This window comes from Eublepharis macularius, chromosome 13 (assembly GCF_028583425.1).
Source record: "Eublepharis macularius isolate TG4126 chromosome 13, MPM_Emac_v1.0, whole genome shotgun sequence".
NCBI lineage: Eukaryota > Metazoa > Chordata > Lepidosauria > Squamata > Eublepharidae > Eublepharis > Eublepharis macularius.
Genome location: NC_072802.1, coordinates 58,240,758 through 58,260,353, shown reverse-complemented (window position 1 = coordinate 58,260,353; position 19,596 = coordinate 58,240,758). Strand labels below are relative to the sequence as shown.

General features: G+C 40.2%; 1 protein-coding gene across 1 annotated transcript in view; it reads right to left on the bottom strand.

The window, feature by feature from the left end:
• YPEL1 (yippee like 1) overlaps window positions 1-19,596 on the bottom strand; it is a 40,089-nt gene that overhangs the window by 12,065 nt on the left and 8,428 nt on the right. Inside the window, exon 2 of the mRNA XM_054996812.1 lies at window positions 9,248-9,527. Coding sequence (XP_054852787.1) covers window positions 9,248-9,364 — 117 coding nt within the window. The 5' untranslated portion in view covers window positions 9,365-9,527. The remainder of the gene's footprint in view (window positions 1-9,247; window positions 9,528-19,596) is intronic.

Here is a 19,596-nt window from a genome sequence, read left to right as displayed (position 1 = left end):
TTCGCATTTTTACAGCAGAGAAGTAGGACATACACTTTAATTTAAAACAATCAGTTTGAAGTCACTGTTCTAATACAAGAACAAGCATTTATTCCTGTAACTGCAGTACTCTACTGCATGAACATTCAGGCTCAGTTCAGATGTATTAGCTTGGCCACTATAGGTTGGATCCCATCTAAATTCTGTTCAAAGAGCGACTTCCCCAAATCCCTTCTCCTCCAAAGCAACCAAAAATGCCCCCTGAATTCCTTCTCCTAGGGGATGGGGAAACTCCAGATGAAGGGGGAGTGAGAAGGCTGCAACAGCAGGGGAGAATATCCTCCCCTGCATGTATTGATATTTTTGACTGGGTTCAACCCTATATGAGTAAACCTTTAAGAACTTTCAGGTTCACTCACACTTCTGCTCCATATCATGAGAAAACCAATTACTTTTGCTTCCATGGCAAGCCGTGGTGAAAATCACTGCTTTCTGGTCCGCATGCTTACTTTGCAAACCGGGATTCCAAACATGGGACAACTACTTGGCATCCTGGTTTGCAGGGAAACCAAAAATGGTTTGCCAGTTCAGATGTAATGGTGAATTATGGCTTGCTGTGAAAGCATAACTATCTTGTCATGTGCAACAAGAGGAAGGGAGAGTAAGAGATCAGGCATTGTGCCAAAAAATCTGAAGCTCCTTCAAAATTCATAAACACAGTTTGCCACACAGATGAACCCAGCCACACAGATGAACCCAGCCTCCAATGGAAGACCCGCTTAAATTGGAAGAAGATTCCACACGCTTCAAACTTTTCTGAACAGAGTGGCTGGATCCACACCACTCTTTCTGAACAGAGTCTTACTGTTAAATAGTCAAAAAGGTATCAAAAGATTGTAACTCAAGATACCACAAAGTCATATAAGTTTGGGTTTGGTTTAAGGAGTCTGATCTTACCAATGCAGTTTTGAACTCTGGATATGTGCTGATGCAATAGGGAAAAAGAACTCCAGATATTTATGGAAAGAAGTTTTATAAACTAATCTGAGAATATGTTGCCTGTTCATATCCTTAATATTTCTTGCCATTTTAACAGGCATGCCTCTTAGTGGTCTGAAAATAAGCAGCTGCCTCTCAGTGCGATGTAGGATTCTATAATCTTAACCTAATTATAATGAGTTGTAATTTCCTGACAATTCCCCAGTTCTCATATCAAGGTCTTAACAGCTCTAAACACAGATATAGCACAAGCACATACTAGTTCTGGAACATGAATGCAATCATTTTCTTGCTTGCTTGCCTCCAACCAAAATACTCTCAACACGTTGCAAGCAGCAGACAGAAATAGCATTTACAGAGCTGTAATCCTGAAGCACTCTGTGGGGAACAGAGAATTATGGATTTTGAGAGTGAGGGATTTATACTATAACACTCTGTTTTCAATCAAGCTTGGAATCCCAGGGTCCAGGCTCAGTGGGAAGCACAGCTCTGTGATGGAGCACACACTTTGCATGAAGAGGGTTGTCCCTGGCAGGCACTGGGAAATACCCATTCCTGGTAACTGGAGAGCACCGTCAATTAGTGCTGGTTGAAGTAGGCCTGCGGTCTGACTCAGCTGAGGGTAGGGCTCCATATCGAAAACCTCGATATGGTTGGAAGTGCAACCTGCTCCACATGCAGCGTCAGCTAAGCAGGCAGTATTGTGGAGTCTCAGCAGGCACTGGATGAGACGACCGTATTGGGAGGAAGAATTTTAATTGCATTTGCCCTGGGGAACTTTTGACGCAATGACTTTTATTCAAGAGACACCTTGAGTGAGCTGCAATGGAACTACATCAATGGTGCTGAGAAGTTCCTTTCAAAACTGAGTCTTTGGGAGAAAGTCACCACTTGCTTAGCAGCATCAGTTCCTTGAGGATGATGATCTAAGTGTCTTCAACATGGGGAAGCCATGGAAGATGATAAACAATACAAAAACTAATACAACATAATTTTTTAAAACTTAGAATATTAAAAGAATTAGAGAGAGAGGTACAGATACGCAAACATACCAAAAGCCTCAAAACCAAGAAAGGTGAGTTAGATGGAGTGGTACTGGAAAAGCACATCTGGTAAATCAGAAACCCAAAGAAAAATCACGAAGATTCCCTTATTCCTGCTAACCTGAAGATGGCAGTCATATGTCAAAGGCAGTACAGGGGTCAACAAGTTATATGTTTAAAGCAAAACATTTCCTAAGTTTACAGTTAGATCAGTGCGTTCAGGCAAGCAAGCCTACAGTCTCTTAAGAGAGCATGCACACACATGCACCAAGGATTGGGACTGGGAGGGGAAATCTATCCCCATTCTTCCCCATGAACACTATCAGGAAAGTGTGTTTAGATTCAGAATCAAATGAATAATTCAATGTACAGACCATTGGTCCATCAAGGTAAATATTGGCTAGTCAAACTGGCAGCAGTTCCCCAGGGTCTCAGATAGAGGTCTTTTACATAACTCACTTCCTGACCTTTTAAACAAGCGAGGCCGAAGGTTGAAACTGGGACCTTTTCTCTGTTCAGCAGATACTAGCCACAGTTCCTCTATTTGTGTCACAATCATATTGACAGCTTTCCTAATAGTATCCTTTCTTTAACTATTACATGAAGACAGAAATTTAATCAGCAAAGAAGAGATTTGCCACAAAGGTTACTTAGGCAGAGATTAACAGGCTTCCGAGTTTTGTAACAGCATAACCTAAGTGGGAAAATAATCTCCAATAAATTATTAAGGAAAAATTCTGGTTTCTTTCCCTCCAACTAGTTGTGAAGCCATAAATTGATTTTTTAAGCTGATAAAAATCTCTCATTAAATCTTGTTAGTCAATATCACTGCCCAGCCAAGACTTCAACATTATAAAATTAGTCCTCAACAGGGCTCATTTCGAGGGGGAATGCACAGGAACGCAGTTCTGACAGTTCCCCAAAGAGGTCACATGTCAGGTGGCCCTGCCCACCTGACTCTCGGCCATTTTGGGCCCGTTTCAGCCTGGACTGGGGCCGAAACAGCCCAGATCAGGCCTCTGATGGGTGGTGGATCACTCTCCCACTCAGCAGCAGCCCAATCCTGACTATTTTGGGCCCCTTTTCCGCCATTTTCAGCCCCTTTTTGGTCCCAATTTCAGCCCTGAATGGCCAGGATTGGGTCCAAAACAGCCAGGATAGGTGATGTCAGGGGGTGTGGCATATGCAAATCAGTTATGCTAATAACATAATTCTGGCGATGGCAAGGGGCGTGGAATATGCTAATGAGTTATGCTAATGAGTTCCTCCAGCTCTTTTTCTACAAAATGACCCCTGGTCCTCAGAGACTGAGCATATCAAGGAATGTCTGAGCTTATCAGATAGGATCAAGGGCAGGTGATCAAAACACAGCTTTCAAAGAACTATAAAATTATATTGATTTTAATGGACCTTGGTGGAAAGAAAGCTAAACATAGTTGAACAAAGTTTTTCAACAGTCATCTTTAATAAATTTTCTTTTGGCTTCTTAAAAATATTTTCCTTCTGTTATAAAGGTGTACTATTCTAGAGGCTCTATACCAACTAGTACCTAAAAATCAGGCATCACACCCAGCACCTGGGCTGCTGAAGACCGTGACTTCTAGGCGCACTTCTACTCTGCAACCTCTTAAGCGCTGCCTAAATATACAACACACTTATTATTAGAGGAATGAATTTACGAGCACATGATCTGCCCCTATCGTTGAAGTGTCCTCATCTCCATACTTTCCCTCCTGGAAAATTTTGCTGGCACCTAAATGTACAAAATTTATGCTTATTTTGGTTTAGAAAAGCTTACAGACAGATGGGAAGCTCTCTGAACCAGAAAGATTGATTTCCCAAACTCAGTGCTTTTTTTTTTTTTAAAAAAGAGAAATTTTGGTGAATGTTAAAGATGACCAGGCAGTTTAGGGAAGGAGCTGTGGTTCAGTGGATCCCCTTCTGCTTTACAAACAGAAGGCTCCAGTTCAATCCCCAGCATCTTCATTTAAAAGGACCAGGCAGTAGGTGATGTGAAGGACCTCTGTCCAAGACCCTGGAGAGATGCTGCCAGTCTGAGTAGACAATACTAACCTTGATGGGGCAATGATTTGGTCAGTATAAAGCAGCTGCATATGCGTTCAGGTGTTTCTATTCAGTTAAACCTTTCATGTGAATTTTATTCTATATAGCTGTTTTAAGGAGGAGGCTGTGTTTTATTTTCTTTCATAAATAGAGTTTATAAACCAATAAAATTTCTATAATATATGGGGGGGCAGTGATCTAGAGCAGTTTGAATGACCAATTTGTGTAGACTAAGTAGAAATCTCAAGCAAGGTTATTTATTGACATTATGCAGGAAAAATTATGACCCAGTTGATCATTCAGGTTATTTGAATGATAACATTCAACATTAAAGATATTTTTTCTGAACCACGTGAGATTCCTGTTCCTAGAGGAATTTGTTTTATTTCAAGCACAGTTGGACTTTATACGTGTAACACTGTTAAATAATAGATACTATGTTGCAAAAAGATTCGTGAGTCTTTTTGAAATGTGCCATAGCTAAATGTCAAAGGAACACCAAAACATAGATACCACCCATTCATAAAAACTGGAATACGCTTTAGCTTAGTCTTGAAGTTTCCCCATTAGACTCCTTCAACAATGAAAAGCTAAAGATCCTTTTACACAAAACACTTATAATGTGTTCCACCTGCTGCTGCCTTTGGAGTTTTGGGAAACGTAAATTGTTGCACATTTGCTGGCTGACAAGGGTTCATTGCTGTTTGGCGCAGTGATTAAGAGCAAGACTCTAATCTGGAGAACTGGGTTTGATTCCCCACTCCTCTGCTTGAAGCCAGCTCGGTAACCTTGGGTCAGTCACAGCTCTTCCAGAGCTCTTTCAGCCCTGCCCACCTCACAGGGTGATTGTTGTGGCGATAATAACATACTTTGTAAACTGCTCTAAGTGGACATTAAGTTGTCCTGAAGGGTGGTGTATCAGTCGAATGTTGTTATTACAAGCACATTCCACAAGTTTCAATTCAATTTCATCTCCTTCCAGGCCCAATTCAAAGTTATGATTTTGGCCTTTTAAATCCTGAATAAGTTGGGGTCAGGGTACCTCAAGGGTGCATGCTTTCTCCCGCATGAAACTACCTGTATGCTTAGGCTAGCTGGAGAGGCCCTATACTCTGTCCCATTGTCAGACGTTTGGTAAGCAGGCACTTGAAACGGGGCTCTTTCAGCGGTAGCACCAAAGCACTAGAATTTGCTCCCCTACTGTACACATCAGTCTTCTTCCTTTAAGGATTTTAGAATGTATCTTAGGACTGTCCTTCTTTGCAGAATGTTTATACTGAATCCAATTCTGATTTTATGTTGGCTTTTGTTTATTGTTACTGTGTTTTAGTGATGGTTACAGTAATTATACATAATTTTATTTTGTTTTCAAAATTTATTCTAAGCTACCTGAAAAAGTTCTCTTTTCTGAAGGGCAGGTTATAAACATTTAGAAAAAGGGAAACTTTGTATCAAACTGAGGTGCTACCCCTTGAAAACTAGCTAGGCATGTTTAGCCTGACACCTACCCAGGCACCAATATGGGGCATGCTGACTCTGCACAAGCCTGTAAGATGATGCTACTGGGAGGAATACTCCTGCATGTATGTGGAAATACACGTGGAATGAAACTTTCTCCATGGGAGCAACTGGTGTGTGTACACACACGCGCATGCGTGCGCGCGCACACACACAAATGTAAAGCTTCGTGTACACTATCCTGTAGATACGAAGCCGCCTTATACTACTCAGACCAGACTACTGGTCTGTTAATGTCAGTATTATCTCCTCAGACAAGCAGTGACTCTCCAAGCTCTCAGGCGTCTTTCACATCACTGCTACCTGATCCAATCCACCGAACTGGAGACCAAACCCAGGACTGGCTGTATGCAAAGCAGATGCTCTACCTCTGAGACACAGTCCTTACCACAAACCCTGTTAAGTTAGGCCGTAACTCTTACCTCTGTATTGCTGATTGAGGTTGAGAAAAAAAGAAAAGTGGTCCTATACATATAAGCATTTACTATACCAGCAAAGCCTCTTTTGGAGAGGTCTGCCAAATAACAACTAAGCCCCCACATACTAAGTTCTGAAGTTCACTTCCTAGACCTTCCTATCATCTGGAGGGGAAGCTACACCTCTCATACAGGGTGCTTTGCGGCACAATGAAAAGCATGCTGGACTTCTACAAGTTAGAACATAGTGCTGTGAGTACCCAAGACACATGCAACAGTGGTAGGTTTTAAGTCCTACAAGGGTCACTCTCTACCATAAATAGCTTTTGGAGAAGGACTAGACAAACTGAATGTCATCTCTGCTTCCAGAAACCATGTACCTCTAAGTATCAGATACTGGCCACAAACCATCATGCCTTCCTTGTGAAGCGTCCAAGGTATCGGGGTAGCTGCTGTTGGAAAAATGTCGCTGAACTAAATAGATCTTGGTCCAGCAAGTCCATTTTTACTACTTTTTCTGGTCCTGTTTCTTCTCTTGCATCCTACTCTTCCATCCCATGTGCCTTTACCCTCAGCTAACAGAATTTATATAGTCTGCATTCTCTCAGCACATGATCAGCACTATACAAACACATACAGTAGAAGTCGGGATTCTTGATTACATGTTGAAAACCACATCATAATCTGCAAAGAATTCTACCAAAGCGTATTTCTATATTCCCTGGAGATATATTAGTGAGATTCATCACTAGTGCTTACTGACTAATAGGCCAAATGGAAACAAAAACCTCAAACAGGAAGTGGAATACATACGCATTTAGAAATGACTGCAGAATGTGGTTGTGTTCCATGAAGCCGCTCGATTTCAACATTAATTTGTTTACATTTAATTCCCACACGCTACCACAAAGATTCACAACAATATATTCTTATCTAATGTTATCCTTCATAGGCAAGCAGGGATTTTTTCACTTGAATTATCCCATCTACAGAAGCCAGCATGCAGTAATATACTTAATGTGTAGCACAGGTGAAAAAGACTGGTGGGATGGACCTGCAACTTATACCCACAGTCTAGCCTCCCCCCCCAAAAAAACTTTTTGAAAAATTTCTTTGAGAAACAGCATCTGTGCTTTACACTATTCCATTATTTAAGAGGTCTAAACATTTCTTACACTCCATCCCATATAATCAAAGAGGTAAAACAGCACTGCTCCACAAATCCTGCCCCAAATACAACCAATTCAAACTGTGCATGTACTCAAAGATACTGTGAAATGTAGGTCTGGCATACTACACATGCTAGGAAAATAGCCCGGGGGAAAGGGGGAAGGGAACCACCACCACCAGTTAAGACTGAATCCAAGATTCTCAGGCAGCCACATTTCCTCTTCATAATTAATCTGCATGCAACAGTGATCTTGTTTCCAGTGACATAAGGTATGTGATTGAGCATGTTACCAAAACTCTCTCTTCTGAAGCTTACCTAGCGTGCTACTGCTATTTAAAGGTTGGTCATAAAATGTTTTAAGAGACTAAGAAATCCACCTCAGAGGCACAGCTGGGAGAAAGTGAAATTTGGGACAAGCATTTGAGTGGATGGGTTACCACGTGTACTAGAAATCTGACCTCCCACATTTTAAATAATGAGCGATTCACATATATATCCCTATGTGTAACTTGCAAACCTAAAAATGTTTGAGTTTATTTTAAACAACTGTGACTGAACTGTTTGCACTGGCACTGTTTGTTCTGAGACAGATACTCAATGCTTTACATCTTTAAATTACTGTTGTGTTCAACTCTCATTACATCACTGACTCGTGAACATTTCAGACTGGGGAAACTGGAAAGTGACATTCATAATTAAAGCTGAAAACTATAATTACCTAACTATATTAATTAGCCCAGTTAAGCCCAACTTTTAATTACCAGATTATTTTGAATTTACATGACCCAGTCTCGCAAAATGTATGCGTCAGGTGATCAACCAGTGTACTAAACTTGCAACAATACAAGAAAGTAGATGTTGGACACTTTTCATGTTTGGTAGATTGTTTATTCAAAATCTGAACTCTTTTACCTGAGAATGAGACAATACTGTTTTGGAAACAAAAAGGGGTTACAAAATATTAGCATGGTTTACAGAACAGAGCAGGTTTCTAACTGGCGTAGGATGAAGAGACAGTGGGCTGATAAGGCAATAAGGAATGTTTATAGCTCTTTTCTAGAATATCTGTACTTTGCATGTTTAAAATTCATAGTGTGAGAAAGTAATATAGCAAAATAAGCTACTTAATTGCTATTAACAAAAGTATCGTCTTTAGAAAGTGTACACACACACACACACACACACACACACACTGTAGTCGTGGTAGACTTCACTTCTGCGAAGGAAATTCTGGTTTATATGAAGAATTTTTCCTTCATGAGGTTTAAAGAGACTATGCAGGGAAATACACACCTTCACATTCAAGGGGCAAAACAAAGCTCCTTTTCTCAAGCTCTTACCAGAAAAGGGGGTCCTTCATATCTACAGAACAAGGCTCCATTTAACGTTACTACCCCAAATCATTTAAAGAGTGGGTAAGAATAAAGAATGGAACAAAAAACTATTCAAATGTGTGTTTCTGGAACAGGCTAGTTGCATCGGTATTAATGTATATTCCTAGAAGATGCAAGCCACTAATTTTTGCAAAATCCTATACGATGCCAGCAGGAATAAGCCACATTACTGGATGTGACCACAACCCTTACAACCATACTTGATCTTAACAGCATGAGACATATCTCACAGAGAAACATCTAGTCTAAAATAAAAGACACAGCCTGGAAATACCTTATAAAAATTGTTAACTGGCTTGGCATAGTGGATAGAGTGTTGGACTAGGATCCTAGGAGACTCTCATTCAGATCCCCCCTCTACAGTGGAAGCTTGCTGGGTGACCTCGGGACAGTCACATTCTCTCAGCCTAACCTATCTCACAGGGTTGTTGTGAGAAAATGGAGGAGGAGAGAACAATGTTCAATGCTTCTGGTCCCCACTGGGGAGAAAAGAGGGATATAAATAAATAAATGCAATGTACACAAGCATATTAGTCAACTGCATTTCTAGTAGAACTCTCACAACATACTGGCTTGGGTGAACCTTTGCAGTTTGTTAAGGAACAACAACAGATTATAAATGCGTAGCGGGACCACGTGATCATGGGGCCTAAGATCACTTGCCTTGGAAATCAGTTCATCATGATTGGCTAGATGGGCTCTGCAGTGGATACAGCTGTAAGTTCGATGACAGTTTGGCAGGTAAGCCTGGAACGTTTTGGATTTTGTCATTTTTACCATCTCTGTTGCTGGTTCCTCACTCTGATCAGGGCTGGCACTTGAATTACAACTTTGCTGAACTCGCTGACAAAAGAAACACTGGAAGATACAAGCAAAAGCCGTTGTTGTTCAGGAGTGTGTGTGGCACTTTCCACACAGACGCCACAGAAGAAACAGTCAAAACCTGCAACAAAGGGGGAAAAGCATATAAGCAATTAAGTCCTCTAAAAGCATACATATCTAATCACAAAGACTAACAATAGCAAGATTACAATGAAAGATACCCATCGGCTTATGTAAAACCAATCCCTGTATTACTAAGACAGAGTGTCTACACACAAATACTTGAAAGAAAAAGGAGAATAATATGCTGGGGGAGGGAACAGCCTCAAAAAGTAGATCTCCCTCAATTAAGTGGATCTGTCAGGAAGTATTTGTAGCATATGGCAAAAGAGAAAAGCAAGCTACAGAACCAGAGAGTAAGAAGATCATGTGCCAGCTGAAGACACAAAGCAAGTGCAGCTTGTTTTCTACTCAAACACCAGGAGTCATTATGTAGGATGATTGTGTTCTTCCACAAGCTGGTAATCTACAGAAATTCATTTGTGTGCACATGAAGTTAACCCAAAAGCATCTTCCAGTGGCCAGTCACTTCCTATCCTCCAGCTCCAACAGAGAAAAGTATGGAGGTGGGTAGGCAATGGAAGGTCCCTTTGTCACATCACGGCTGGAGGGTGTCTTTGAGGCTCAAAGAATCCATGCCACATGGACACTTTGTATCAGGAGGGAAGGTGTAATTGGAAAAATAAGTGCCTGTATTATTTTAGAGAAGGAGCAATGGAGTACATGTTTTGCATGTCAAAAGGTCCTAGATTCAGTCAGCACCTCCAGCTAAAGGTGCTCAAGAGATGGAAAGGACTAGTCACCACTAGTCACAATATACAACACAGAGCTAGATGGGCCAATGTTCTGACTCCACAGCTGTGCATATTTTCTTCCATACCTAAGATTGCATTTGTGTTAGCAAAATGTAAAGGATGAAGTACCCTTAGCTATAGAGAAAAAGTACATAGGAAAGGGATATGGTGCCTATTATTCTAAAGCCTGTCAAATTAGTGGATTTTCAAGCATCACCAATAAACTTATAAAACCAGAAAGAGCGCACAGTAAGTGATGAGAATGAAGCCAACCTTCATCCCCAAATATAGCAATGGAGGCTGTCTTTCATCTCCAGTGACTGGAGGCAGCCCTGCTAACACTCCTGGGTGCGGGGAGAGAAAGAGAGGGAGACAACACCAATATTTCTACCCAAACCGCATACAAGAACACTCTTCTAGAGCAGGCTTATTTGACATCTGCAGAGAGCAATTATTCCGGGCGAACTTCCAGACCACTCATTCAACCCCCCCTCCCCCTAATACATTATACCAAGGTAAGCTTCTTTACAGGCCTGTACAGCTTTCATACTTATTGGCAAGTCTGACATAAGGGAGTACTTGTGCCTGAAAGCTTTTAATTTTACCAGGTCAACTAATTTCTACATAGCCTCTTTTGTGCCCCTCATTCTTCCACAAAGAACCCAGCAAGTAATGCGTTCAAGCATTATCGTCTCCCATATAACTAATGCTACACAAGATACTGCCAACTATAAGTTTACAAAAATAGTGTAATAAAATACTGACAAGTATGCAATAAAAATGCATGTTGTAGTTCCCCTCTGACAGCCTTCCGTAACAAAAGCTGTGTTGATCGAGAGGAAAAAGTACTTCCAGATATAAGGCAGAGGAAGCCCATGGCTAAGTATCCTAAGTATTCTGTGTATTCTGCCAAACTGTGTAGTAATTTCTTACTAGATAAATTCCTAATAACCATGTTGGTAAGCCACCAAGTCTTTTTTTTAATTAACTTTTTATTTGTGCTTTACGAAAGAGAATACATACAACATAAAATTTAAAGGTGCTATTACAATTTGAACAAATTAAACCAAGACTTAACAACAACCAAAGTAACTATCTACAACATTCGTACTGAACTAAGTTCTGGTACAAAGATCCTGCTGTTAAGAACAATTTGTATATTTAAACGTGTCTAACATTGTATGTGAGCCACCAAGTCTGAAGAGGTGTTGCTGAACACCAAGTGTGTTCATGGGAAAGTATCCAAATTTTGATCCTGGATGAAAGCTAGAACAGCTCAGACCTAGATGGCTGTCCCAGATCATCATGCTTCCCGTGCACATTACAAAATAATACTCTCAATTTTAATTCAAGTCACGTGTCATCCACCAAGATCTGGTGGTGGATGACGTGGTGGTAGTGCTGGCAGTGTTGAGTGGAGAGGAGCTTGATCTATCCCAGCAGTGACTGCCAAGTTTGTTAGTGCAGTATCAGTCATTTGGGATGGGAAGTAGCTGTAGCCTACAGGGCTGAAATGGTCCTCTAACTGCGGTTTGTCATGCAAAACTCTAATGTGGAGACAACATAAATGGTGCCAGAAATCCAGTAGAGCAGTGATCCTGCTGATATATTATCTCGCTCTTCTTGCCTGAACTACTAAAAATGACCTCAGATTACACGGTGGGGTCCCAATGTTTTTAATTCTTGGGTTTTAAGCATCCACACATAACTGGTGCAATTTAGAATCAAATGGCTATCCCAGATCACTTTGTTTCCACACATGTTGCACATCGTAATGTTTTTTGTTCCGATGTCAGGTTATATAGTTCAGTAGCAGGAGAAATAATTAATATTCCACTGTTGGATTGACCATTACCTTGTATGTTTTATATTTTCAAAAACAACTTCTGCAAAGACACAAGGCTAGTGGATTTTAACAAAATCCCTTGGGGAGTTTCCTACAGACAGGACTAGCGCTTCAACTGAAACCCCCATCAGTCTTTGGAATACAGAGATGACCAAGGTGGTTGACAGTAGGCAAAGGACAGTTGGGAACAGAGTCTGTTCGGCTCCTTAGTTACTAAGAAGTTGAGATCTATAAAGTAACTGGGCATACAAGAACATAAGTGGCAGAATATTTATGCAGAATATGGAAGACAGACGAGAAAACATTTTGTTTGGTGGCAACACTTTTTTGTTGCCACTACATATACGAGGATATGACCAGCAGGGCTATTCCAACTTGTATGTAGATAGTTTCATCAGGCCCCTGATAAATTTGCTTGGAAAATACTAAAGATCACTGTAACGTATTTTATTGGCAAGGCAGGTTGTGGATAAAATTGACTGTATCCACCAAGACTTGGGACACCACACTTTCAGCTGGTCAGGATGTTAACAGAGCTCAGACTACTCACAGTAATGGGGATAAACTTCAGTAACTGTGGCTTCACAGGGTGGACAAGTTGCTAGACAGGGTGCAACCTACGGATATTAATGCTGAACCCTTGGCCAATCTTTAGTAATTAGAGGAAGCTGAAGAAAACAAGTTAGCTGGTTACAAGGAATAAAAGATGCTTTTTTAGAAGAGTGAACAGTTCTTGCTCTTGAACATGCAGATACCAGGGCTTCCTTTCTTAGAAACCCTCCCTACAGACCCAGATAATCTGCACAATTATTGATAGAACACAAGTATCCCTTTTGAGGCAAGTAGTGGCTGTGAAATTCCAGGCTTTCCTGAATAAATCAATTATCAAGATCCATTTCAATCCAGCTTCTGATCTCGATTTGGAACTGTAATTGCCATGGTCACTTTGACTGACGACCATCGGCGGGAGTGGGGACTGGAAACTTGTGGATTAAGTTGAACTTCTTGGTGGCTTTCAATACTATCAGTCATGGTATCCTTCTGAACAAGTTAGCAGCTGCAGGCATCAAACACTGACAAGTCCACTCTGTTCTTATCAGCAGATTGGTTCCACAATGCCCCCATGTTGTTTTAAGTATCTACATGAAACCACCGGGAGAGGTCATCCTAAGGTTTGGGGTAAAGAGTCATCTGTACGTTCATGACATTCACCTCTATTTCTCATTTTTAACCGAGGCAAGACTGTGAATGTTCTGAACAGATGTTACAAGTATTTAGTTTACTGACCCTTACGTAACCCAAGTTGGGGAGGTCTAAATCTAAATGTAAATAGGGGGATCAGATGGGACTACCTTGAAATGTATCATATTGAAAACATTGATCTTTTCAATTGAGTATTATCATACATATCGTAGTGTACAAATTATGGACAAAATTAGTCACTTAAAACACTTTACTCCATCCCACCCACTCCCATCCTGCCACTGCCAGTCAGCTTATCAAGCAGTCTGGGCTTGGAGAAGGCGGCAAGTCCAGCAAGTTTTGGAATCCTACTCCTGTCCCCCAGTTACCTGGCCAGCAGGGAGTGGGCTTCGAGTTTGCTTTCTACACCAAGCTACTGCTCATCACAGTAGGGGCCACAGAGAAGCGCACAGCCTCCCTGCTTTAATAACCAACTGGCCAGTGGCACTGCCAAGGGAAGCTTGGAGTCTCCTGCGCCAGTGCTGCCAGCCAATCTGTGCAGCCACTATGGCAGGAAAGATGGGAAGATAAACCACCAATCCTTCCAGCTGCAAGAGCCAAATAAGCAACCTAGCTGGGGTGGGGGGGACCATATCCTGTTGATCAGTTTCTTTGGCAGGGCTGATGGGTGTTCCATGCCTCCCTCAGTAGTGATGCTGGACCTGGGAAGGGGTAAAGAAGATTTCCCGGACCTCCCCATTGTTATTAGTGTTGGAACAGAAACCATTAGGGGTGTGCACTCCAAAAAGATTCAGTTTTTCCGCTTCAGATTTGCCGAAGCAGTAAAAAGATTCAGAAAAACCCGAATCCCAAAGGAGCGGTATTTAAGTCACTTCAGAAAGCTTTGGGTAGAGCGGCAGCAGCTGTAGTACTTTTCTTGCTGTTTGCAAACAGCAAGAAAATTGCTGCTTTCAAGCTTCCCGCCACCTTTTTTTACCCGATGGGGGGGGAAAGAGTGGGTTGTGGCAAGTGATTCACTGCAACCCCCCTCCCCCCTCCCATCAGGTAAAAAAGGTGGGGGGAAGCTTGAAAGCAGCAATTTTCTTGCTGTTTGCAAACAACAAGAAAAGTGCTGCAGCTGCTGCTGCTCTACCTGAAGCTTTCTGAAGCGTTCCAAAGTGCTGCGGAAAACTTTGCTTTGGTATTTCCAAATCGGTTCAGCAATGCTGGGGCTGATTTGGAAATACTGAATCATTCCAAATCGGAAACCCAAAGTGCACACCCCTGGAAACCATGCCTGCTGGTATAGCCCAGCAGGTGCACTCTTAGAGCCTCAAGAATGGCTAGTTGGCAAGGGGTAGAGATGTTGCTTCTTTTCAACGATCCTCAGGATTATTAAATCATGTCTTACTGGGAATGCACAGCAGGCTGCCTATTTAGTCCTAGGCACAATTCTAGGTATTCTATAAGCCCTAACAGTCTGGTACCAGGGATACTAAAGGACTGTATATTGTAGCAGGAGCTGACAACTCAGATAATCTGTTTTCTGTGTGCCCTTGCTATTGGAAGTGAAGTGGTCATAAAAAACACTGCCTTTCCTCCATGTTTATGGAACTCCTCTCCTTAAACTACCACCTGTCCTTATTTTCTGCCTGAGAGTGAAAATGTTTTTATTTAGCTAAGCATATTATTTTGTTTGAAGAGATATTGTGTTTGTTTTCACCTTCCTTGGGCAGCAGGAGATTCAAACATTGCTCTCAGTTCTGTATTTACTGGCTTTGCACATTGTTCATATTGAAATAAATGATGTTAGTCCTAAGATGCCATTGAACTTTTGCCTTATTGGTTTCAACATGATGCTACTTTGATTTGATTATGTTGCAGCCTGTTTTATTACTAGATCTTATACTTGCTGTTTGCAGCTATGGGGACCTGATTGCTATGGCGCGGCATATCAAACCTGTTTTTCTATTCAAATAGTTTCTCCACCAGATTTGTAAGACTGCTGAGAAACTGGACCTTTCTATCTAGAGTAAGTCAACAAAAATTAGAACGGAACAAAATTGATTATACAGGCAGCCAATGACAAAGTAAGTTACTCCTGTGTACTAACTTACTTTGCCATTGGCTGCCTGTACAATCAATTTACAATCCATTTTGTTGGAAAAACTAATCAAATAGGTTCTTATTTACACACTTGGTGGTCCTGTTATTCAAGCATTTTGGAAAGAGGTGACAAAGCAAATTGAAAGGGTCTCAAATTTTGTGGTATTGTTTACTCCAGAATTTTTTGTTGTTAGATCTTTGGCCCTTTTCTGCTGTCTCCAAACAGCAGAAGAATCTGATCTCCTTATTGGTAGCTACTGCCAGACTCACTATAGCTGCTAGATGGAAATCACCTTCCCCCGTCCATCTCACTGTGGCAAGAGAAACTTTGGTACAACTATGTTACAAGTAGAATTACAAATAACTCTTTTTGTGAGACTAAAATAAATTTCTCCCCTCTAGGGTATAAAGATACATGAGCTCCTGTGGTACGCTATTTAAATGACCAAGAAGTTATAAGCTAATATTAGTATTAAGAAGAATGTATTAAAAATAGATAGGTTAAACAGGGAGATGTAGATTAGATACATTAGTAAATTGGAGATATAGAAGAATTTGAATATGCTTAGAATAAGTGATATAATATATATAAGATTTAGAAAAATAATAGTTAAGAGTAACTTAAATAATAAGAGGGCCTAAGGGTTGGAAAGCTGTTGGAAGTCTATAAGGAGGGGGGAAAGGGTGGGGGCTGATATAATTTAGGTAAGATGGGGAATTTGTGTAATATTTTATGTACTCACCAATGAAAATTTTTATTAAAAAAATTAAAAATAAATGACCAAGAAGTTATATCTTCAAGTTGGGAAATGACTTTAGATAACATAAGGGGGGAAATGGTTATTAGGATGTTATGGTGTTATTTATTATGATGTTACATAGGAAATTTTTATCACATGTGCCTACTTTTGTATTTGTCATATATTGTATGTGATAATTTTTAATAAAGTATTTTTTAAAAAGTTACTCCTGTGTGCTAAATCTAGCAGAAATACTTACTAGTCCTTCTGTTATTGGAAAAATGCTAAAACAACTTACAGAAACTTGATTTCTTTGTCCTAAGTTGCCAAGTCAGAGAATAGTTCAGAAATATGTCATCATTGTTGGCTATGTATCAAAAGGATTACAACTGCCAAACGGTATAATTGTGCCTGAAGTTTAGTCTTGTAAGGACAGGAAATGCAAGGGTTCACACATGATAATCACAGAAGAATGAAATAACATGAAGTCCACTTTCCACAAAGTAGTTTAGATTATTGCAATTTGGGGAAGGAATAATTGGAAACATTACATGAAGAACAATTGGCGGAAATGTGTTCACGGAACATGATTTAAGTGCACATTTCTGAATTACAGAAATGGCTAAAAGGAAGAAATGCAAGTTATGATAAAGCATTGAAATCTCACAGTGAAATAGCATGGCTATTTGGGGCAAAATTTAGTAGTCCAATATATGTTCTTATTAATTTAGGTTAATAGAATTTTAATAAAACTGCTTCACAAAGTATTTCATGAGCTAAGAAGAGTCTGCATAAAAGACAGCTAGTAATAACAAGGTATATTTTATGCTTAGGATTTTAAAAGGGAGAGTTGTGCAAATGTGTTAAGATATGTACTGGTTTAATGCTTTTAATATTTATTTAAATGTATTTATTCAGAATGTTTCTACCTAACCTTTCCCCAAATGGCCCAAGGCAGTTTACAAAAATGCTTAATACACTGGTTCACTAAACAGATTATCTTGTCACCTCATTCCAATCACAGTTTTGCATAGGTAAATAAGGGTGTATACCTTTTTTTCAAGTTTGATAGGAAACTTTCAAATTAGAAGCCCAGAACATACTCTATTATTATACTAACTGCCAGTCATGGACTAATATGGCTATAAGCATACTATCTAACTGTGATCTGCATAAAGCATAACATCTGAAAATGTAAAATCAGCAGGGTGGACAGAAATCAAATCTAACTCCTGCATAGTGTAGCAGTTAGGTCTGGGACACCTAGGTCTAAATCTCTACTTTCCCATAGAAGCTTGCTGGGTGACCTTGGGCCAGCCATACTTCTTCAGCCTAACCTGCCTCACAGGATTGTTGACAGGATAAAATGGAGCAAAGGAGAATGTTGTATGCCACTTTGGGTCCCCACTGTACAGAAAATTAGGATAGAAATGAAGTAAAATATATACATACATAAAAGGATCTGAAATTAAAACTTAATGGACCACAAACATGCTGAATTGACTCGAGAAGTATGTAATCTAATTGCATGTTTAACGGAAAATCTTAAAGCTTGCTTAAAACCAATGGAGGAAAATATGGTTTCTGAGATGAACATTATAAATACGTCAAGATTTTTTTCTGTGGTAAATTCTGAATTGCTTGAATGTTAAACAAGGACATATTCCATTTAATGAACACCGTTTTGTCCAGTATCACCTTTGTGGCCAACGATCCAACATACTTATTCTATACTGGATTGCAACGCTCATCTTCGAGTAATGATCTTGCTTCATGTTCTCACATTTGAACACAGAGCCAAACAGAAAGCCATAATGTCACAGTTCTCCTAAGCAAATTTGATATGTGTTGTGCAAGCAGCTTGAGGCTTTTAAAACCACAGATTCAAGATAGAATACTTTACTGAGCTATAAACCAATTTTTAAAAATTGTTACAGCCAATGAGTATGCAATCTCATCCAGGAAACAGAAATTTAGAAACAGGGGGCTTGATTAGCTTTTGTGTTGACATCAACTGCTTTGATTTGAATCAATTCACCCTGCAAACCATAGCTAAAGATCAGCTCCAAGTTAGAATGCGAAACATTAATGGAAACAAGCTCACAAATGACAGATATGCATTACCTGCTTCTCTAGCCATGCAAGCCTCACTGGTGTCTCCTATACACAACCTCCAGAGCTGGGCTTAACTGAACAAGTTATACTACGATTTCACTGTAAGTTCTGGATCTTAACCAAGGTTAAGGTAATAAAACTTGTCAACTTTGGCTGAACATTATATCTGCACTAGACTCTGGATGCCTAGTCTGTGCACTGCAAGAATGAAGAAGACAGCTACTACAACATCATTTGATTTATATACCACCCTTCAGGACAACATAACACCCACTCAGAGTGGTTTACAAAGTGTGTTATTATTATCCTCACAACAATCACCCTGTGAAGTGGGTGGGGCTGAGAGAGCTCTGAAAGAGCTGTGACTGACCCAAGGTCACCCAGCTTGGTTCAAGCAGAGGAGTGGGGAATCAAACCCAGTTCTCCAGATTAGAGTCCTGCCTCTTTTAACCTCTGCATTAAACTGGCTATGTAGCAATCACGTTGCTCCTATTTTTTCTGCCTCTTTGCTTGAAAGCCGCAACTGGCTATATGAAGTGTAGTAAAATAAGTTAAGAATCCCCAGCCCCACCTATGAAAGGCATCAGCAAGTACATATACTGCCTACCCATCTTGTTTTGGGAAAGGAATTCACTGTCAGAGCTAATGCTTTCTACCATTTACACTAATTGATCTGGAGTGCTTATTTACCAAAAAGAGCTTTCAGTCTTGATTCATGGTAAAAAGATTTTCCCTTGGTGCTAGTGCCTTTTTACAGTCCACATGCTCTAAACATTTTCAAGATATTTACTTATGTAACTTTTTAGCCCCCCCCGCCCCCAAAATACAGAAGGGTTAAAGAGATTTACAATGACAACCTTTAAAACCTTCAATGGATTTAGAAGGGTGGAGTGTACATGACTGGGGAAGGCAAACCACCGCATAACAAAAAGTCTGCCAAGAAAACGTCATGATGAGACGTCCCCCCATGGGTCAGTAATGACTCGGTGCTTGCACAGGGGATTACCTTTACCTTTAACTCTGCTTAAGAGGGTAATGTAAATGACAAAAGCCAAAGAAATGAAAAACTGTCCCCAGTAGTCAGAAGAATCAAGATGGTGTGTCTGTATCATTACATAAAGCAGAAGGAGGAATAGAGGTCTCTGTACAAACAGTTTCATGAACTTTGTTACTTGAATGACTAAGTGAAATTTTGATTTGAGTACACAATTGCTATCCAATTTTGCCCTACAACATAGTAACTTGTTTCAATTTTACCCAAGTGAACACCCATACTTTTACACATGTACCAATTTTCTTAGGTGTAAGCCAATGTATCTCCAATTCCAACCTGCCCCCAAACTTCAA